Source organism: Tachypleus tridentatus, chromosome 8 (genome assembly GCF_004210375.1).
Source record: "Tachypleus tridentatus isolate NWPU-2018 chromosome 8, ASM421037v1, whole genome shotgun sequence".
Taxonomy (NCBI): Eukaryota; Metazoa; Arthropoda; class Merostomata; order Xiphosura; family Limulidae; genus Tachypleus; species Tachypleus tridentatus.
In genome coordinates this window covers 103,875,941-103,900,048 of record NC_134832.1, presented here as the reverse complement: position 1 = coordinate 103,900,048, position 24,108 = coordinate 103,875,941, and the positions used below count along the sequence as shown (strand labels likewise).

Here is a 24,108-nt window from a genome sequence, read left to right as displayed (position 1 = left end):
TCATGGAGTAAGGAAGGGCAAGGCTCATAAGAAATAGTAGAAAATGGATAAAACATCATACACCTGAAAAACAAGATCCAAAAAGACCTTGTTAGGTCCAACTAATTCTTCACAAGGGGGATGGAAAGGATGGCAAAATCAGGAGACAGAAACAGACATTGTAAGTACTCGTCACTCTGAACAGGCTCAGTCTGTTTGGGTGGAACTGGAATGAGATCTGTAGACAAAGACTGGTCCAAGTAATATCAAATCTCCTGGTAAATAAAAGATGAATATACCATTGAGTTGCTGGTACCAGAAACCTGAGAAATAACATTAGACACTGGTGTGACACCAAAGTGGTAACATGAACTTCAAAATTTATAGAAAAGAAGAATTCATCAAAATTTAAAAGTGTAAAAGAATAATGTAACTGGAACTAACTAATAAAAATTTTAAAATAAAGAAACTAAATAAGTTAAAGAAAATCACTCAGTGAGGAAACTTAATCCTAACATGAATCGAGAAACAAACAAGACAACATCTGAATACAAGTGCTGCCAAACAAGAAGAGAGAATTTAGTAGAATAGTATAAAGAGTCACATGTGTCATGTGAGCATGTCACGCTCCTGACGGTGAAGTGACATGATGATATGCATGAGACATACATTGGAATCTTTCAGTTCCTATAGAGAGAAAGCGTATAATGTGTATAGGAAAAGTATGCATATATAAAGGAGCAATGAACATGAATAGATAATTTTGTGATAGAAGGCAAGTACTGTATCGGAAATTTGAATTATAATCAACAGTTTGATATGAAATTTACTGACATAAATGCATAAAATAGTGGTTCCATAATATTTTAAATGCAAGTCAACAAATGAGATGACATGGCCTTTGACCAGTGTGGAGAGGATTAATGTGATCTGTCAGCAGCTCTTTGAAGTATTCTGCAACACAAAACCCACACAGATAAGCTGTTTTACTCTTGAAGAAATACTGCTGTCAGGGAACAATTTACCTACAGTTTAATTTGATATACATAAGCTATGTGCTGAAATTGCTTTCAAATGTTGACAAAATTTCCGTCTGAAGGACATAAGTTTTCCAAACAAACTGACCACATGTTTTGCCATCATTAGTTACATTTCAATGTATGGCAGCAACAACAAAGCATTACAATCCCTTCAAGTTTTTCAAAACCTATGTTTATAGTTCAAGTGAAGTTAGCATAATTTCAGTAATAGGTACTTTTTTGGTCACTTTGTGCTCTTTTGTTTCTGTATGTAACTTCAAGGAGCTCTTATCCATCTTGGAAATTACAGTAATTTAGTTGCTACAGTAGTAGATGACCTTGTACCTATCATTTCAACAGTGCTTGTGCTCAGCTAAACTGTAACAGCTACTATGTCAATACATCAAAAGACTCAAGTATATAATAATCATGAAAATGGATACATCTGAAATCTATGCAGATTTGAAACACTTTCTATTTGTTACCAAGAAACCAGCTGAAGTTTCATTTTTCTATTTCATTTATAAAATATCTTATAAAAATGTATATATCCAACCAAAAAATATTTTCTACATTCAGGACATATTCTCAAAATTCAAGGTTTTAAAAAAACCTGTACAAACTGTACCTACTTTACATTTATATTAAAAATGTTCATACAAACCTTGGATTTCTGTTGTGTTATTCTGCATGTTTTTTTATTTTGAAGATACGATTTTTTCTTTCTAAATAATAAACAAAAATAAAAGAAATAAATAAAAAACTCAAATGTATTTTGTCAACAAAAATAAAAAATGCACAAAAAATAATTTTAATTTCAATCACCCTTTAATCCCAAACCCCTGAAGATGGTACTTTTGTACAATACAGATAAAGTAAAGCTAAGCAGGATAGCTATTTCTACAGGGTGTACATTTGACAGTAACAAGTTGGTACAGTTGAATTATTAATAAAACATGTACTGGTGAAGAATTAATACATTCTAACAATAAGTTGTCTCATAACACTAAACTCTTAAAATGAATGGTCAAATGAATTAGTTTTATACATTACTGGGTTAATGTTTAATTCTAATCTATGTAGAAAGTTTGTTTTGAATGGAAGTTATTGATAATCACTATCCGTAGGAGAGTGGTTTGGCTAAATAAGGTAATAGAAAATATATATGAAACTGAAATATTACTAAGACTCAAATGTGGATGCAAATAAGAAAACACTCAAGTATAAGATCTGTTTTTTTTATTACTTTCTTCTACTAGAATGACCCTGACTTCAAAAGTTACTCTTCAGGAAATAGTTTCACTGAGAATGTAACAAAAATTATACAATGTACATGATTTACGTTTAGTTGAAAAGTGGCATTTGTACGTTTTTGTTATAGAGTGATCTTTGAAGTCATGAAACTGGTAGATAATTATTGGTTAAAAAAAATGATATTCCAGTGTTTACATTCATGCATGTGTACATGTGTGTACATGTCTATCACGCTAAAATATCACATATTTAATAAACATGTAATAAATCAAGTTGTCCTGCTCTTTTACCTATGCTTAAATAACTACCAGAAAAAATACCTACTAAAGTACATCAGAAACACAACTGTTACTATAACTTGTCAACAATGGCAAAAACAGAATTAAATCAGGTGGTATTACTTGTATACAACAGATAACTTTAAACCTGTTGAATCACTTTAAATAAAACTAATCAGAATCATCCTTAAAACAAGCTAAGTAACTCATACAGTAAATCATTTTGAAAGTTGTCTCAGTTATATGAAATCAAACAAATCAAATCAAATAAAAAAATCAGAATATTTTATTTAAAATGTAAGAAACTAAGAATTAAAACATAAAAATATGCTGAAAATTGTTTTAAAGATTCAATTTATTCACATTGTATTGTTAAATAGTCAAGAACATTATAACATGCATTTATATCCAGTTGTTTTATTTCACTTATCTATCTGTATTTCATCATTTAACAATTGAATGAGCAAGGGCTGGTCATGTATTCTACATTTAGAGCTTATAAAGTGACACTGATCTAATAATTAACTAGCACTCAATAGACTGGAATATTCTGGTGCAGTGCAAAGATACTGAAGCTACATTATTCAGAATATTTATAAAAATTTACACACTCATGTATTGAAAGAATGCTCACTTTATTCACTGAATTACGTATATGTATGTTAAGATGGAAAACCCAATAAAATATTTAATTTCTAGCATTTTTGAGTGTCATTTGTGTCTTTACTTTAACCCTTTCACCACAGTCTCATTCCTAGGGACTGACAATCGTAACAATTTTGTATTTATTATAGTTTTCATACAATTATTTTTAGTATAATTTGCATAACCTCATAAAATTTGACAGATTATCATTAAAAATAATAAAACTTTTGTACACAAAATACCAGATTTTTAAAGATGTTTCAAGATGTTTTAAAGATTTGCTTGTGCATTTTTTTTCAAATTTTAACTATCTTACATGCAATGTAATTTTGATTCTAAAATTAAAAATGTCCTTATGCATTAGAAAATTGTCAAATTTCATTTGTGAAATCTTTACAACCTCCTAATAAAATCCAAATAAAAGCAAATGTTCTTTTATAAAAACTTTATATTTTATCTGTTATCTTTGCCATGTACAGGTATGGTCAATTTCACAAAATTCATAACTTCCACAAAAAAATTAGGAAATACAATTGAAGGTACACTTTTTTCATTCTAGAATTACAACAAATTGAAATGTGAAACTACGAATGTTTATTTTAAATAGTTTAAAACTTGTAAAAGTATACATATATTTATATTTATCATTTTTATTTTGCTAACCTTTCAACAGTGTCCAACTAACATTTACAGAAGTTGCAATCATATGTGCATCTCATCTTACCATATCTAATAGTAAAAAACTCCCATTTACAAAGTAATCTGTCTTGGTTCTGTTTTAATGACACATTTTGGTCATAATACATTTTGTATATATTATCACTATTTACATATAAATTCTTAAATTTCAGTTCCTTTTCTTACAACACAGAATACTGAATAAAGAAATATAGAAACCAATATCTCTGCTATTCATGTTTGTAGGCCTGGCATGGCCATGTGATTAAGGCACTCAACTCGTAATCTGAGTGTTGGGGGTTCGAATCCCTGTCACACCAAACATACTTGCCCTTTCACCCATGGGTGTGTTATAATATGATGGTCAATCCCACTATTCATTCATAAAAGAGTAGCCCAAGAGTTGGTGATGGGTGGTGATGACTAGTTACCTTCCCTCTAGTTTTACACTATAAAATTAGTAGTTTTGTGTGACATTCAAACCAAACCAAAACTTATGTTTGTATAGAATTGTACTCACTTGCCATACCTTGCATACTAAGCCTCACCAAATTTCAAATTTTTTATACATGCATTGTGAAATAACCCAAAATTATACATCATTCTACCAATACCACAGAATTTCACTATAATTTATCAGGCTTACTAACTAAAATGTATTTGAATTTGAAAAACAAGTTCTTTGAACACTATTTTCTCTTTCTCCTTCCCTTGAAGACTGAAACAAAAACACTAATCTTTAGAAACAGAAACCTTAAATAAACTAAGAAAACCCACAATATAAAGCAAAATAGGTACATGTAAATATTTCTAAAAATTGAAGAGATTGGTGGGGCCACAGTGTTTGATTAGCTAAATATAGTGATATTTCAGGAAATAGAAAAGAAATGAGGTTCTTGTTTTATATTCTAGCTTGTAAATATTGGTGATTTGAACTGCAAGTTTATAAGAAATTATAGGCTTTGTATTTGGACATCACAAACTTTAACACACCACACCACCTGACACACAAGAATTGATATTTAGGAATTTTATTTTAGCTTAATAAATTAACAAATATATATCTCAAAATGAATTATAATCTACCGTTTAATAACAAATATACAAACGTACATTCATAACATAGTCCAATAAAATTTTGAACGTAAGTCTACAAATGTGATAAGATGTCCTTTGAACCCAACAACAGGAAGACCTGCAGTAATATAGTTAAACATATGTTAAACTTTAAAACAGAAGCTCTGTAAATCCTAAAATAAAAATGAGCAGAAATAATAACATAACAATGAAAAGAAAGAAAAAGATAATAGATTTGACTGTTTTCTAAATGCAACTCATTAATCTAAGAATAATGAATCACATCCTATCAAGTTTTCAGTATAACCACAATCACAAACATGTATTCATGCAGTAACATCTATATTATTATTTCTAAATCAACTCCTTATTGAATACAAATCAGTGACAGTCATAAAATTTTTAAACCTCTAAAGGTAGAATTCTATGATTATACTTAAATATAACATTAGTACAAGGTCATTCTTGAAACTTTACTGCCAATTTAAAACAATTTGTACACCACTTTGTTACACTGTAATAATACATCTAATACAATGGTAGATTTGTGCAAAATTTTAATGTCTAGTTCTATTACTCTACACAATCTAACAGTTTTCATGTGGACTTGAAACAGAATGATTGATGTATTTCAATGTTGGTTAAAATATTAAGTCTTGGAACTGTGCTGCAAAGCTGCTGTTAGGAATTTTTCAGATCAGAAATTTCCATTTTCAGATGGACAATTCAAATGTTGCTTCTGATCTTTGTTTTGCACTGAGTGAATAATGATAACTTATGCACATAAATGAAATAATGGTGGTCCAGTAAAAATCCAACAAGCATGGTGACAGATTTGTCTTTTGAATATGTTTTGAAATTGAAAATCACCAAGGACAAATTCTAAGAGAATCAGTGTTATTAATAAGCATGTTCCAATTAAATCATGTCAATAATAATACCTTTGTTTCTTTACTCTCAGTAGGTGTATCTTACATGAACAAAATGTCAATGACAGCATCTAAATAATATTCAAGTATGAACCAAACAGATGCTTTGAATATTCAAATAACAAGAATCAGGTATTTGTTTTAACACCAATTTTCAACTTGTCTTCTCTACTTTGATGAATTAGATATATTCTGAACTGCGTGCTTATTTGTTAAAACATTAAATTAATTCTCAAACTGTTTTATACTGTTGCTAATAGCTAAGAGTTTTTCAGAATAGAAATTCATTGGGAGCATGTTAAAATATTATTCAAGACAAAGAAAAATTGTTGTATTGGAAAGTCAGAAGTCATTATTGTCACTGAAACAGAAAAAATTTAGTAACAATTTTTAAACACTTGAAGCATACATTTTATATTAAAAACTGGTTCCTACAAAACAGAACAAAGCTATATCATTTTCAAAAACTAGATCCCAAACCCCCTTTTTTGGACATTTTGCTTATATCAACATGATAACACAGTCAAAGCAAGGTGCAAGTACTGTTCACTAAAGTAGCATATGTTACTATAAATGACATTTACCACTTATGCTGTACAAACATGAGTGAAAGAATTCAAGAAAAGAATCAAAATAAAGAAAAAACCAATGATGTTGTCATCCCTTTCACTTCTATCACTATAGCATCAAGCAGTAAAATGGTGAAATAATTTCTACCACTTTCTAAATGAAAAATTTATCAAGGTATGAAGAACTCTGTAAAGATTGCAACAGAAATGAAGAAGTTAAAAAAACATTTACATCAAATAACTTTCTCTCAACAATGTAAAATTTCCAAGTAATGAGAAAACAATTGCAAAAATTAAGTGAAATGTAGGAATGACTATGTCAAGAAGTACAGAAAGAAGGCATGGATGAATACACTAAACCATACCAAAATCACTTTATAAATAGCTAAATCTTTATAAAAAAACCTTTTATATAAAACCAAATGTTAAATTCCAGTTTGAATAAAAGCCTTTAAACTGAATTGTGCTATACAGTCTTACAGTGACTAATAAGCATAAGCTTGATTCAGTACTTACTAGCTATTATGTAAGGATATTTATATGGTTTTGTGTATTCATCCCTTCTTTGTTTTTGTACATTTTGGCATTGCCATCCCTATATCATACTTAATTTTTATATTTTTTATTATCAGTTTCCCATTTTTTTTATTAAAAATCATTTCAGTAGGATGACAAGTGGATATTTGTTTAATTTTTATAATTCAATGGTAATATGTTATCTGAATATTCTGTCAGTCAGTTGTCAAACCAATGTTTAGGGCATATTTACATATCCAATACATTCCAACTTCAGCCCAACTCAATTTATGTGCATGCAATCAACTCCCCCACATGCTTAGGCGGTATCAATTAAAAGGGAAAACTTAATACAAATCCAAGGCCATGAAAACAATGCAAATGTATACAACTGTTAGGCTTGGCCACACTGAAAACTTAAACTGCTATATAATGCATTGTTTTAGTAATTAAGAAACAGGTGTTTTTAAACTCAGACATCAATAAAATGTGCACAGATCGGTCAACTGCATAAATATTTGGTCTCCTTGATACCATGAATGTTAATTTGAATTATTCTTTTTTTTACCTGTTTTTACTGAAATTGTTTTGCAGATATCATGCATGTGCAATAAAAAGTCACAAATGGTTGTTATACAAGAACAATTTGTGCTGCAATATAATGACCAGAAATGAAACTTTTATTTATGAAATATGATAATTATATATGAATATAAACTGAGCTCAATGCTAAGTAATAGTTTTCCTTTTTATTATTTCCTGACAAATATGTGTGTGAATAACAATAATACTGTTATACAAGCTGTGAAACACTATAACAGTAATTAGGTGCTTAAATAATGCTATTACTCAACTTTAGCAGTTACTTGTAAGCATCAGAAAGTAACTGACTGAATGCAATTTCCATTATTTTCTCAGTCTATCCCTACACACTAAGCACCATTGTGCTTTGTGATAGCCTGTTCTGAAGTACTATAAATATGCTTTTCTGTCACACTAAAGTAACAACAAAAACCTTATTCAATTTTTGACTAATGTGGGAGAATAAAGAAAAATATGAACACTTTGTCTTTTTAGCTAATTCTAATTTCTCCACTTTAACAACACTTTTCAATAATACTGCAAGTTGCAAAAGCTTTTAAACACTTGATAATGGGAATTAGGTTCTCAAATATGGCAATAACTCAATTTGAGCAGTTATTTGTAAGTATCATAGAGTAACATAATGAATGTAGTGGCCATTTATTTCTTGACCCAATTCCCCACATACCAAGCATTACCATACTTAATGATTAACACCTTTCTCTCAATCAATGTAATTACATATATAATCCCTAAAATAACTATGTTTCTCAGTTGGAAAAGCTTTTGCAAAATTACAAAAATAGGTGTTTTTCAAAAATCCTTAATTTTGTATGAATAATTATATAACTTTTAATTTATATGTAATAGCTTTATCTAATTTCTAATTATGGTTGAAGATAAATTTCAAAATTATAAAGGTAAAAATGCCTTATCAAGGCATGCTATGCCAATTAGTGTTGGTTCTCCAAGTTTAAAATTAACTCCTTTTTGGTACATTGTTATTACCTAATAATGAAAGAGTGAAAATGTCTTATTACTCAACAGCTATTTTTAATAGGGCTCCACAATGAAGATGTCTAATGTAGTCAATTTTCTTGGTTTCATATTGTTATTTAGACTTAATCCTATACTCTTAAACTGGAGGATTTCTAGATTCAATTTACTATAGCCAAGGTACTACCATGCCTTAGCCTACTGAATATAACTAAAATCACTTTTATCTTGTAACAACTTGTAGCTATTTTTTAAATATTTATCATGTTTTTCATATATTGTGGAAGTTTCAAACACAGGAAAAGGAGTTTGACATTGTCTTTAACAAACAGAAAACAGAATGTTCAGTGTCTAGAAAATGGGTATTATTCCAACCCATTATAGACATTTCAGAATATCTCAGAAAGTGACTGATTGAGAATTATGTAGAAAAATGGCACTTTTTCAATGCAGAAATCTATAGCATATATAAATATCTGATCAATTTATACATACCAGATTATTATTATTTTTTAAACAATCATTTACTGTTGCAATATGGTTTTACTGAATAGTCTAAAAAAACTAATGTCCAGTCCATTGCAATGGATCTAGCAGTGTTTAAAGATGAATAGTTATTTCTGAAGAGATTTCCAACTGTACATCTTATAATCATTCTTATGCCAACATTGCCATAGAAATGATGAAACTTTGACAAAATATAATAAATGACAAAGCAAGTCAATGAGACCTATGTAAACCTTCAAAGTCTCTATTACTATGCCCAAATGGATTAAAGCACTCATATTACATTCAATCTCATATGCTTTCATAAAGCTCAAAGATAAGCAAATGCTGTTTGAGATCTCCATTTTAAAAACCTGAGGCAGTACTAAAAATACCTTTATTGTAACAATCTTTATCAGCAGTTGAAGAAAGGGCTTTAGTTGCTGGGCCCTTTGCCCATTTCAACTAGAAACTAGTATCCTGGACCATAAGATAAAAGCTAAGACTGGAAGATACACAGACTGAAACCATAGATGTATGTGATCATGAGGGTAAACAAGCATATTCCTATAGTGAATCCAGTGGTTAACTCAAATGATTTTGGTTAAACACAAAACTGTATAGAAATTATGACTCAGTAAAATTTGACAATAGTAAGTGAGCATCACTTCATTTTTAATGTGATGAAATTGACTACAACAGCTGCTTGTGAATTGAAAGGTGTTTAATAATATGAAAATAGAAAATGATAAACTGCTTAAGAATGATAAAAATATATGAAGTTATTACTGTGCATTATAATCTCTACTTTTTCTAAGATGATGGCATAAATAGTGGCAATAGAGAAAAGGCAACTTGTGTATTGAGAATGAAGCATGAAATATGGCAACTGTAACTATGAGTACTAACACTAACATGAAGGGCTCAGCTAACAATAATGAAAAAGAAATAAGTTAGAATGAAAGATCAGTTAAAGAAAATGCCAGTGATTTAGTGCTTCCTGAGAGTAATCTTATTTGTTTAAATCATTAGTTTTTTAATAGTTGCTTAAAAGATTAGTAAAGTAAGAAAAAAAGATTATACAAAAATAAAAGTAATCCACAACAGTATTATTATGCCTTTGTTATTTTATGTAAATTAGAGTTCCCTAACATAGTTACTGGTACTATTAGACAGGATGAACTTCTTCCAAAAGTCACTCCTCTAAACTCCTACATGCATACATGTGTAAAACTAGCTAAAGCAGGATCATGTACGGGTTAGGCTGTAGGATGTGTACACCATAGCATCATTTGCTTTGGGATTTTGGCAATGTGGTTTTTATGTGTATTTTTTTAAAGAAGTAAATGACTTAATATTTTTGACTAAAGAGATTGCTAAAAACAATTTCATATGGATATTATTAGTTTGTCATGACTGATAGCGAGAAAAATCAAAATATATTTTGCTTTTCAGAAAATAATTCATGAATTTGTAATAAAAAAAAATCATGTAATTTTATTCCAAATACACCAGAAAGTGTCTAATGATTTATGTCTTTCAGAATTTTTTGATATAATAATAGTAATCATATACAAATACAGATTTTGCCTAACACAAGAGAACACAGAAAATACAGCTACCCAGAACAAATGATCTATGAGGCTATTCCGCCTCAAACAGGTGTCAGCAAAGTGTATAGAAAAGAAAAAAAGGAGGAAATTGAAAATATTGCAGAGAAAGAAACAATTTACTGTCACTGAAAATTTTATTCAGCTTTTAGAAATAAAATAAACATCATCGTATTTGAAAGATCTTGTATTAATATAAATCTCAACCTTTGACAGTTGCAAAGTGCTGAGGGTCTATGTATAACTTTATAGAAAAGTATAGAATTCATCATCTGGTCTCTGTTAAACTTGTTAAATAAATGAACAAAAATGTATTCTCAATTCAATAAGGTCATTAATTTTAGCTGTCAAACAGTTCAATGAAAGTCTGTTTAGCCAACATTAATGATATTATTGTAGCAGAGAGTATCAGTTTAGTTTCAGTGCATTCAAATGAGCAACTGAAAAAAGTAAAAGTGATTTAATGAATCACAATAGTTTTTATGCAATAAACTTACAAGTATGGCAGCAAAGGATAAAATACTAGTTATTTAATGCTTTTGACAAGTAGCAAATCTGATAAGACACAGATCTACTTTAAGAAAAAACACTGTTACTTTGTGGCAGAATACCTATTTACTAAACTTCTTTTACATTTCATTAAAGAGATAAAACATACTTGTACATTCAAAATACACTCACCAGTATACTGTTTAAAAGTTTTCTTAAAATGAAGAGAAAAATTATGAAACATTAATAATGCCCACACTTGAACCATATGAAAATTGCTTTATACCAATGATGAACTGAAGATATGTGAATATTTGCAAGCTTTTGATGGCCATAAAAGATTAAATGTAGGTGCAAATGACACTTTAAAGTGCAGATTTAATAGTCTGTACATGTTTCTGACTTTACTGTTTGGAAGAAAGAGAATTTGCTTGTGTTAAAAAAAATATCAGAGTCAATTTAAAAAATGCTGGTTCTCATTATTACATGCCACTGTATATAAAGTTAGTAGAATGACAAAGGTAGCCTCAAAACCTACAATTTTTGAAGCCACACTACTTCATTTGACAATATCAAAGCAACTACTCATGCTGTTTTACAAAACAAGTCAAATAAAAAGCTATGAGCTGAAAAGAGATAAAAATAGACACTGTTTTAGTTATGTACATGGTCTTAACAACAGAACTTGAATGTAGCTTCCTCCTGTCTCAATACAATTTGTCTGATGTTAAGGTGGCTGTTTTCAAGACAATAAAGGTAATTTTTTAAGTAAAGAATTGCAAAAGCAGCTGATGTAGCATTTCATTTACAGTGTTCTAAAACTAAAAATAAACCCAATTAAACTGTCATCAGCCAGCAAAAATAGTGAAGTTAATTCTGTAGTTACTATGCTTGGCTATATACCTATTATTCAAGTTCCTGCATATCATATACTCAATTTAAATACAGATGTATGCATGATTCTGCAAATCTCAACTGGTAAGTACAGTTGATCAGACTCTTTATTACAGGGTCACAGACATCACATGGAATATTCCATAATAAACAGAATGCTATACCTCAAATGAGGAGAATGCACATTGCAATGAACTTCTTGAAATTAACTGATTATCACTTGAACACTTCAGGTTTATTAGATGTGGGTTTAACCTAGAATTTAAGATTTAAATTCAAATGAATTATTTTGATTGGTATAGAATACAGCATAGGTAAGCACATTTCATACCAAAGTCAACTGACAAAAATCATATGATGGCAAGCAACATACAAATGCTAATAACAACTATGAAAACCAAGAAGCAAATCCCATCTAAATCTATTGCACCATAAGATTATTATTAGTCTAATTTCATCGGCTTAGGATTTTGTATAGTTTCATCTAGTAATTTAAAAATATTTTAAACCTGAAACCTAAAATTCCAACTACAATGATGTCTAGTTTCAAGGTATGCTATCCATAATAATGTAGGTGTTGGAAAACAATACAGTATGATATTGTTGACTGAAACACTTCAGGTCTCAAAATCATGTTAAAATATGTATTAAAGACAAAGAAATTCCAACTTCAAATGTTTCATGGGCCAGTGAAACAATATTTGGAAATTATACCTATGTTCCTTCAGATGGTTTCTGTAATATCTATGCACTATGATCACACAAATAGTTCACAATGGAGTAGCATTTACTTACTTTTTTTGAGAGCTGTCACCTTACTGAACACATTTTTAAGTGAATCTAAACCAAAGTTAGGAGTGACTACCCAAACAGATAAAGGTAGCATTCTGTAGATAATTAAAATGTTTTAAGTAGATAGACTCTCATATAATTTGTGGTGTCATTGTGCTTCAGAAAAAAGTCACATCCTGCAGAGTTTAAGACAGCCAAATGCACAAAGAAACTTATAAGTGCTGTAAAGAAGTAATTAACATTTCAGGATGGTAGCTTATAAATGTTTTGAAGAGATTTAATATCTTATTAAAAGTGCAAAACATACTTCTTCCAAATACACCAACCAAAGACTCTGCTTGTGCACACATTCAGAAACCATTACTGAATATAATTTGAGTGAATGACAACTAGAACTTGAGGAATCTGTGGTTAGTAAATTAGCAAATAATTTAAGAGGAAAGAAATAAAATGAGGTATCCATAGAAGAAGAAGAATCCTCCAACACTTATAAAGTTGTATAAGGCTGGAAATCTAAAACAATCTTCTGAAAGATCATACATATAAACAAATCTGAAAAGCCATAAAAACTAAACAATGTTCCTCTTTCTCATAAACAGAGTAATTTTCTAGGACTTGAAGAAAACATTGCTGATTTAGCTTTTCTATCACATGAACTGATAAAACAGGCACTAGAGAATAAAAACAATATTAACACAGGTTTACAAGAAAAGAATGGCCTTAAATGTAACAATCAAAATATTTACTTATATATAACAAATCTTAAAGCATTTTACAGGGAAGATACAAGTATTGTATTTTATGCTATTTGTAGCGAGGAGAAAGTGAAGTAGTTAACACAGTTAGAAAGAGAGACAAACATTCTATTATTACTGCATGTACACATAATCCAAGAATAAAGTAAAAGATCTTTATGATGGCGAGAGCAGCAAATGAAATTTTTCCAAAACTGGCAGTAGGTTTTGATAGTCTTGCTATTATTTTATGCTTTAACATGAAGTGATAAAATTTCATTTTTTATATGTATACTAAAAAAAACAACATTTAATACTTCAAAGAGAATTACAACTTATCTGATCTTAGAGAAGAGTATACTTATCTTTGATGAGTAATAATCAACAGAAATATTCAAGTCATCTATATAAGAGACAAGGCTCACCATATTTTGTTTTCTTGAGCTACAGGACCAGAATTATCACTACCACTAACCAAGTGGTGCTTAAAACTCTCATATTTTGAGATGTCACAATTAATCTTTGATTTGGAAGCAGACTTGTCTACAGCTTTTACACCACATCCTCACATACAAACTTAAATTCTTTGGAATATCAATCTTATGTAGAAATGATCAAATGTCAGTCTACAACTATGCAAATATACAGAATATCAACTGCACTGATATCCTTTTGCGAGATAAAACTTTTGAGTTCTGATGGCTAACAAATCAAATTAATAGTCAAACATTTTGTGACATTTTTAATACATACCATGATATAAAAGGCACTTGAAATTGATTAAACATTAATTTGTAAATGAAATATGCTCCGAGATAAAAAAAATTTATTGTTCTATTTCATTATTTAGATGTTGATATTCCACAACACCAAGATGCCAACATTGGTTTTTCACATTCAGCAAATTTTGATTAAAAAAACCATGATGGCAAATTTTACATGAAGTTGCTTGTGCAGATGTAGCAAGCTATTTTTTGGAAAGTTTGTTTTCACTTTAAATAACTAACACTGCCATTATTTATTGCTAGCAAAACTCTTGGTGGGTTTTAACTTGTTGAACAATGTACTAGGAATCTAAATTTAAGATTAAAAAATTCATAAAATGAACCATACAGAAATTCAGTTTCATTTATACTTTATCCATACATGTATGTATGTATGTTATCAGAAAAAAAAATTGTAAAAACCTTTGTGATAAAATCATGTAATAATATCGTCTTGACATACTACAATGAATGACTTTGGAAGAAGCAGTTTTACTAGCACACAAACAAAAGCATGCAAAGAAACATTTGTCTGATACAGCATACTAGAAATAATCTGTGTAAAAGTACTTCCAATAAACTGATTAAATAGAAGACAAATTATAACTGGGTGAATAGAAGAAACTGATAATTGATTTACAAGCTCAGAAAGAAAGCAGAAGGTTGCTTTACATAGAAAGGAACCCACTCACTAGAAGAACTAGAGAAGCCTGGCACAGTAGAGGATAAGGTACACAAGCCATTGAATTGCTCTGTTGCTAGTAGTACAGTTAATAGAATTACAAGTCAAGAAAGTTGTATACATTACATCTCACTAAGGCACTCAATGTAAATCACTATCTACACTACCTGGAGTATAATGTAGAGTTTAAACCTTATATAAGAATAGATACTGACTTACTAGAAAATGTTCAAAGAGCTAGGTGATAAGTGGAATTTGATAATCAACTATCAGGCTCATTACTTGTTTACATTCTATTAATCAATTGCTCTCTTAAGACATGAATAGTTAAAATAATCAAAACTAGTAATAGTATCCTTTACCAATTTACTTAAGCTAACATAAGCTGAGCTTATAAAAAAAGTCAACTATAATTATCAGTAAAGTGTTGAATTTATATGACTAATCTCTTTATCACTTTTATATGAAGGTTGTGCTGTTATTTTAAATTTTGAAGCAATATTTCATAGGTTTAAGCTTAAAAAAATAGCAAATATAAAAAACAAAACAAAATTTAATAACTGCAATCAGTCTAGATTTCTTACTTTTAAAGAATATTCACTTTTCAAAATAATTGTAATTTATCTGATCAAATCCATAACAGCACTGACAGATTCTAAGTGCCACAATAGTGAGCTTTGTGAATAAAGAAAATGACCATAACCACACTCGTACACTTTTACTAAATTAGATAACTAAGATAAATTTTGTCTTAGCAGCCTCTTCCTCACAGCCAAGAGCCAGAGTGCATATAATACAAGATATGATAAGTGAATATCTCAGCAGCTGTTATGCCAAATTTTTTAGTTGGCCTTTTGTTTACAATTTAACTAAACAGCCACAAGATGTTTTTAGTTCTCAGACTTTTTTAAGCATCCTATAGGATTCTAAGTATTTATTTTAGTATCCTAGACTATTCTGGTATGAACATCTTAGTATGCATTTGATCTCTGCATACTCAATATTTTACATTCATGTGTCAACTTTCAATACTTTGTTATGAATTTGAATCTCACAACTCAAGGTGACTATGTCACTAAACTGTTTGCTCTCAAAACAACTTTTGATAGCTTTTAACTTAGGAGTTCATTATCTGGATGTTTGATGTATATTTTTCAATTAATTCTTAACTTCACTTAACAGTTATTTTCTACCTAAGCTATATTTCTTAACATCATAAAGTAATTTCCAAAAGACTTGTACATAATAAAAATCTTGAATATGCCAGACACATTAAAAGAGAAGTACTGGACTGCATTCCCTTAAAACCTCTGTTTGAGTATTGTTGTTTTGGTCATTTCTGTATACAGTTTCCTTTAAAAATTTGAGCATCTTTTAACAATATCTCAAATTCTTTCCATTGTGACACTTCATCAACACACAAAAGGAAAATAAATTTCTTATATGACTGCTGAAATTTATGTATAAACTAATAAAAAAAAAAATTTATCCATACCTCTGAAACACTGAGAAGTTGAAGATATAACAGTAGAATATTATCCTCTATCTTTACATGTTTCTTGATATCTTTTGAAAGAAAGAAAAGATACTTAAGAACAAATTACTAATTGCATAATTTCCAAAATTAGCAACTTAAATCAAACTTCTTATCAGGTTTAATTTACAAAATTACTTTAAAAAACTTTGCCATGTTTAAAAATTTCAGAAGTAAATATTTTTATTACTACATTTTAGAAAGCCACTTTTATCTTCTTAACACTTGATTTTCTAATGCCTAACTCCATAATTTCTAATCATTGATAACACTAATTCCAAGATAAAACTTTTCTTAAAGCTCTATTACCATAAGCATTAAAATGAATGTTTGCAACTGCAGAGTAATTCATAAGCTTTGTGAGGCTGATCAGTTATTACAAATGTTGGTTCAAATCTAGTTTATCCAATATTCAGTAGTTTGATAATTTATTTTAAAACTCCACTTGACATGAATGTAGGCTAAAATTCTCCTTAATATTATTTGAAAACCATAGAGTAATTCCATGCATGTTAAAACAGGTTGTGAACTTATGTCAAAACTGAACTGCTGAGTCAAGGTAAAATAAAATAACAAACAAACATCTCATAAATTGTGTTCATGTAATTATATTCAATATCAAAGAAAGTTTAAACATGTTGCATATACTAAATGTAACATGTTTGACAGAAATTCCAGTATAAACTTGTTTCTAACACAGAATTACTTAAGAGATCTCAAGGTACCCTTAACTTTAACACTTATTCCTTAGGCTGTATGCATATAAAACTGTGTACATGCTGATTTCTTTTCACAGACTGCTTTGGTAGGTACCATGTGCAAACACATCCTTTAAGACTATATAATTAGATAGAAATATCAGTGTATTCTAGAAAATTTTTTATTACTGAATATCTTGCCTTGAATGTTATATTATGACATTTCAGGAGAGTTGCAGGTTCCTTTTTCAGGTTTGGAGAGGTAGTTTATAGACAGATCTGCTAAGTGCAGGCACATTCCCAGTCAAGAGCTTTTGTGTGGACAACGATTCTTTTTCTCATTAGTCTTATCCACAAATTGTTTATTTCTCTTCTTTGTCTGTTAAGTGTTGATTCTTGATTTTCTGACATATATTGCATTTTTAATTTCATTGTTTTCTAATTATTCTCTCTGTTGATTACTTTGCATATCCTTCAAGTCTATGATATGTCTTACTGTTGTATTATACAATGTTGGATGAGTTGTTTTCATTAGTCTCATAACATCTCTACATTCCATCTAACACTGACCCAAGTGTTTGCCTGACTCCACTATGCATTTGTTTTCATGGGTGCATGCTACTTCACAAATGATGCCCTTCTTGTTAGTACATTGCAAAGAATTTGGGTGGATTTGAAGCAAACATGAAGTCTGTATTTCTTGCAGATCTTCCGAATACTGTAGGTGAGCTTTGGTATGCATAGGAGAGCAAAGTTGAAGCGAGGTTTTATTGGCAGTTTCTTTGTTGTTCAATAATGTTTAGTGGGTATCCAGAGTTTTTTAAAAGTGGCTTCCAGGTGTTGTACTTCATTCTACAACTTGTAAAAATAGAAATATCTCTGTACACTTGTTATTTGTAGCACACTGTTCAAGTAGATACCTCAACACATCTTTTATAAAAGTAGCATTTATTTCATAACTTAAAAGGGACAAAAGATAGATCTGAAATGTTATTTTTATACACCTCTTGATTTTGAATTGGAAATGGCTAAATTAAGAGTAACACACAAAAAAGAAAAATACATTACAGTTTGTGTGATATTTATCACTCATTTTAGGCCTATTAGATACAAGAAAATTTAATAATCAAAAGCAACAAATCACACATTAGTCTCCCTGAGCTATCCCAGTCACTAGACATCATAAACTTCAAAAGCTTTCTCTCATCATTCAAATATTTATCAAGATTTCTCTCAAGTGACCTCATATTTATCTCCACCATACAAGAATGTAACCCATTCCAGGGGTCATGCACTAGGTTAAAAAAGAAAACCTTTAGCTAAATGACTTTTACCCTGTAAAAAGTTTTATCTGTGTTCTTAATCCTACCATTTTCATCATTAAGTACAAGAAATAAGATACATAAACACTATCTATTCCATTAATAATCAGATATCTTGACTTTTTTTTTATATTCAGTACTTACATTAATAAAACCTAAAATTCTATTTTCCCCATCACAAGCAACATCACAGCGCTTGAGCGTATTAAGAAATTGACCAACAAAAATATTACGATCCCTTTCTTTCATAATACTGTTAAGGTTACTCAAAATTATGGTTATAATTCATCTTAATTAAAAGTCATTTGCTATTTATTTACTCAACAAATAATCTAAATCATGTTGTTAAAAAACAGCATCCCTCCTCACAGCCAGGAAAATGCAGACTTTAATATGATGTTGAAAGAAATATTTACACTATTTTTGATCAATATAATCACCTTTCTTGTGGCCTGCCACAATTCACATTAAATACAATCTTCTTTGCATTTGGAAATTTCAAAATATGTGAGAAACACAATAAATGACTGAAATTTCTAGAGTACAACATAGTCATTATACAAAAATAAGCATTTTGTAACATAAAAAACACATTACAAATATAAATTCTGAGAAATAAACATGCATACTATTTGTCAATATACATAAAATTTACACATAGGTCTGTATTTGCTACTTCAAAAGAAACAAAAACCTCACAAAAATAAACACGAGAAATTATTCTCAGTTTAAACTGACTGAAGATTAAACAGCAATTTGTACATTGTAAGATTTGATGTAAAGTTTTCTACAACAATTTCTACAAATTGTATTCAACCACTACTGTATCTCTTTGGACTGCTTTCCTAATCAGTATTTAAAAACTTTAATTTGGCAAAACAGTAGTTCACTACAGGAGTAACAAAGTGAAAAATAGATAATGTGTGTCATTCATGAATTCTTTTTTCTTTCTTTATTGAAATTAAGTTTTAGTTCAGGGGGAAATAAAAATTCATAAATGAGTCATACAGCAATTATTAACTGGTAATAACCTGTAGCACTAAAAATTACATACTAGTCTGACATTATCAATTAAAATAAACAAAGTTCTAATATTATACATTGAATCTACATAGTAATTGCTTTAAATAGCTCTTAATAGGATTGGCTTGTTTTGAATTTCATGGAAAGTTACACAAGGGCTATCTGTGCCAGGTATCCCTAATTTAGCAGTGATAGATTAGAGAGAAGGCAGCTGGTCAACACCATCCATGCCAATCCTTAGGCTTTCTTTTACCAATGAATAGTGGGATTAACCATCACATTAAAATTCCTCCACTGCTGAAAAGGCAAGCATGTTCAGTGATGGGAATTCTAACCAGTAATCTTCAGACTGAAAGTTGGAGTGCTTTAATCATTAGAACCCCTTAAGAGGGCATTAAATACAAAAATAAGAACAATCATGCAGCAAACATAGCAAAACTGTGCAAAATATCAGTTGCTGGATTAAGAAAAGTCATTGAAACTAAAGCAAGCATATTTTCTACATTAAGTTTTTATTTTCAGTATTGCAGATTACATCAAGGACTAAAATACTCTATGCCAAAAGCTTATCTGGAGCACTAAATAGCTAAAATTGCAGAGCTACACCTCTGCAATGATTACAGTTACACACACACACACTAGGCAAAAACTAAATTCTAGAAATCCAACCTTTAAAAAAAATGACTAGGCCTAAATGAACACATTAAAACATGTAAAATTATCATATGTATTAAGACTTCTTAGAAACAGAGCATCTATTAAAAACAATCAAGCAGCATAGGGCAATTTATAAAACGTTTACATCTTGTTAGCTAATAATACGACCAAAAAAATGAAACTGTAATAGGTAATTACATGAAAGCAAATGTACAGTAAAAGTATCATATTAAGAGATGCCAGTAACTGAAGAATACTTAGAAACCTATTTTTAGTAGCATGTAAGTCAACCACAAAAATTGAAATTTAAGGTTGTATAAAATAACATTAAAAACCATCAAAGTCATATAGAAAATTTTAACAAATATTCTGACACATACTGAGCAGAAATTTTAATATATTCCATTCTTCTTGCAGAAGCTTCCAAGAGATGACTCTTTAAATTATTTCTTGCTATAACAACACAGAACTTTGCTTTCAGACCCCAGAGAAAAAAAAAAGAGCTACTTTCTTCAATAAAGACAGATGAGGAAAGTTTACCTCAGATGTTGAGAATATGTTCAAATATCTCCAACACAGGCTAAAGCTACTTTTTTTTTAAAGAATACTTCTACTGCACAAAGCTAAAGCCTAATAGGTAAAAAGTAAATTACAACAATGCTTTAGTCATTCCTTAAAAATTCAAGCATACATTTATTAAACAAACAGAGGAACAGGAGTCAATTAAAGCACTTTATTTTCAGAATCACTGGTCATATCATCTAATGCAGTGTGTTTCCAAAGTGGGAGTCATAGCATCCCCTGACAGTCATGAAACTTTATCTGGTAGGGGATGTTGGTATGTTTTATTTTAGTTAGACTGTATATTAATTTGTAAATAAAATGTTTAATTCATATTTTTGTTATCATTTATTATTAATCTTAAAACTTAAATCACAGAACTGCTTCATATTTTAAAATAAAAATAAGAATAAGACAACTGTACATAAAATTAAGTGTTTATTTCATTGCTCATCAGTCTGTAAATTTAATACAAAGATAATAAATTCCAAATTGTCTAATTATAGTGCATATAAATTGGTAAGGTAAAATCACATTAAATTATAAATATAGAATTTAATACAAAACGTTCCTCACAGTTATCATCAAGGTTCATTAGTAATTATTTTTTTGGAATTAATAAATCACATTTTAAGGCATTTCTACAGGTTGGAGAGGCCTCAAACATTTTATTCTCACCAAGGGAGCCTCAGACTAAGATTCTGGAACCACTAGAATAATGCACCATCCACAAGTCTTGTTCTTCTATTCAAAGTCATTCAAATAATGTATGAGAAACCATTTCATGTAACAGTTAAAATGTCTTGATAAACATTTTACTTTAATCCAAAAGTTATATTAAAAGATTAGTCATTCCACTAGAAGAATTTTTTCACATGTAGTTAACACATGAAGCTTTTTCCTTAACTATCCTTGGCTTAGAACACTACTCAACATACTCCTGAAGACATTAAATGATAGGACATTCTCTACCTATAAAGATTAATTAAAAATGATCTTCCTATTTTAAGACATAAATGCAATAAAAACCATATTCCTTTTTTAATTAATGACATAATAGTTATCAAACATGTCTAATGTTTAACTGATTAAAGAAAACCAATAGAATATCTTGCATTCAGACACAAATGCTTCAATTAAAGCCTTATTTTATAAACATACTTATATCCTACAAATAGAGTAATGATGTTTAATGTTTTGCATGTCGAGACATTTATGTTTTTCTAGTAAATGTGAAGAGCTAGTAAATCAGTGTTTCACATACAATAATTACCCAGTTCTTTTTCATAAGGTAAATCACTGATGAGTGTGGCAATATGTATATCTCTTCCAAGATCTTTTAGTCAAATTAGATTCAGTACAAGTCATTCATCATAGATTTTATATCCTTACTACACATAACATTTGGTCTTTTCAATAATCAAGTCATTAAAGTTCATCATGTTTCACTTCCAGCAAATTTTCTCAAATTCTCCTTAAACTCAGAGCTAGATGTATGAAAATGCTCGTACATAATTAATCAACTATTATTTGTGAATAATTGCTTCTTTCTCCCAAGCTTTTGAGCTTGTCATTTAGGCTTGCAATCCAATAATAAAATTATTTCACTTTGGAATAAAAATTTTTAAGCAAAAATCTCAGTGAACAAGTAAGATAATACTTTAAATTTCTGTCATTCAAAGTCATTTTTTGGTAACTTCCTACAATGTATTTTGTTAACACCTAATTCTCAAACAAACTTGACTCCAGAATCCTCATCACTAACAATAAGTGTATATCTGCTTTGAGATAAATAAATTCCCATTTATGCCAAATATGTTGATTTCAAATATAATAGTGGACCTTTGAATAGAAATGGATTTTCTTGATAAACAAGTCATACTCTCCTTATCCTAGAAACTACAAAACACAACTAACCACATGAGAAACTGAAATATAATCTTGCAGTGGAGCAGGAATGTCAGATACAAAATAAAAAGTTAAAAGCTTAATCTAGAAGTGGAGTAAAAGCTTTCAATAAAGCCAGTTGGTGAGTGAACTTTTATTATGAAACATCTAGAAAAAAAAGGTAATTTGGAGTTATTTGTAATCCACCCACTCCAAGTCATAATATATAAAATACTCATAAGAAATAAATAAACCAAAGAAAGATGAAAAGCAATATGTCAAAAACAAGAAAAAAAAAGTATTTGATAATATTTCACACTGAGCTGTCCCACCATGAGTTTGTGTGACGTATTCCTACCATACTTTAATATATGCCTTTGCTGATAAAAATTTTGCTTAAACTAGAGTTTATCAAACACTGAAGGGAAAAATATAACACAATGAAAATCAGTACCTGAAGATTTTTTTAAGGGGAAAGAAATATTCTTTTACAAAAGAATTTCCAAATAACAGAAGTATTTAGCAGCAGAAGAGAGAAGCAAAACAGACATCTCAGAAAGGTTGAGAGAAGGGATGAAATCTTGTCCAAAGACAAACCTGAAAAAAATAAACAAATGAAAAAGAATATGAAAACTAAGTTATATGCAAGTAAAAATATAGGATGGCAATTAACATGAGTAAAAAAATTTATTATTTCATGTAGAAAAAAAAAAAAAATAATGTAACAAAACTCATCATTCAAACAACCATTTCTGATTGTCACCAAACCTGTAGTTAGGCTATTGTTTAAGCACTAGTCAAAGAAGAAAATACAAAGGAGATCAAGACAGGAACAGCTGAGTCATAATCAACAGGAATAACTAAGAACTTCGTAGCCATGATAAAATCACTGCAATATGAAATCAGTGGTGAAAACACTGCCAATATGAATCAATACTCTCCATTAATTTAAAGTTATTCAGCATAAAGGATCAGTTGAATATAATCAACTTACGAGCCAAATGATTAGTCAATTAGCAACTTCCACTACCTGCCCAGCTCTAATTCTGTTAAGCATTGGAAATTTGTCAGGGATGATTATCTTTAATATCTATACAACATTAACAAACATATGCAATGACACCTTGTTGATCCAAATTTGTAACAAACTAATTTGTTTGAATTATTGAGACATTTTAAATACAATGGATACTATTAACCATTTCATGACAGGTCACAGGATCAGAGGCTATGTCACTGTTTGTTGACTTGCATTCAAAATTTATTGAACTATCTTACAAGTTCATGTAAATAAGTCTGAAATCAAATTATAGATTATGATTCAAAGTTTAATGTTATATATGTGTTAATTTCTTAATTTAAAAGTATTGAAAGAACACGTCCAAATATGGATTTTAGTGAATCACATGGCATGTTGAATGCAGCACAGTTTAAAAATTATATGTTAATGATG

At 29.5% G+C, this 24,108-nt stretch overlaps 1 protein-coding gene across 27 annotated transcripts in view; it reads right to left on the bottom strand.

Annotated features, from left to right (window-relative positions):
• Positions 1-24,108, bottom strand: part of LOC143223107 (uncharacterized) — a 59,097-nt gene that overhangs the window by 21,149 nt on the left and 13,840 nt on the right. For 10 of the 27 annotated variants that reach the window (XR_013012662.1, XR_013012665.1, XR_013012660.1 and 7 more), the window contains 4 exons: positions 23,110-23,252; positions 17,407-18,063; positions 16,469-16,539; positions 1,663-1,723 (listed from right to left, as the gene is read on the bottom strand). The exons of 1 other annotated variant lie outside the window; for it this stretch is intronic. Coding sequence is in view for 19 of the 26 variants with exons in the window: in XM_076450560.1 (XP_076306675.1) it covers positions 1,663-1,690 (28 nt within the window). In the remaining 7 variants the exon portion in view is untranslated. Of the gene's footprint in view, positions 1-1,662; positions 1,724-4,966; positions 5,049-16,468; positions 16,540-17,406; positions 18,064-21,193; positions 21,513-23,109; positions 23,253-24,108 lie in introns of those variants that run through there. 16 more of the 27 variants (XR_013012666.1, XM_076450573.1, XM_076450579.1 and 13 more) reach the window with 9 other exon arrangements.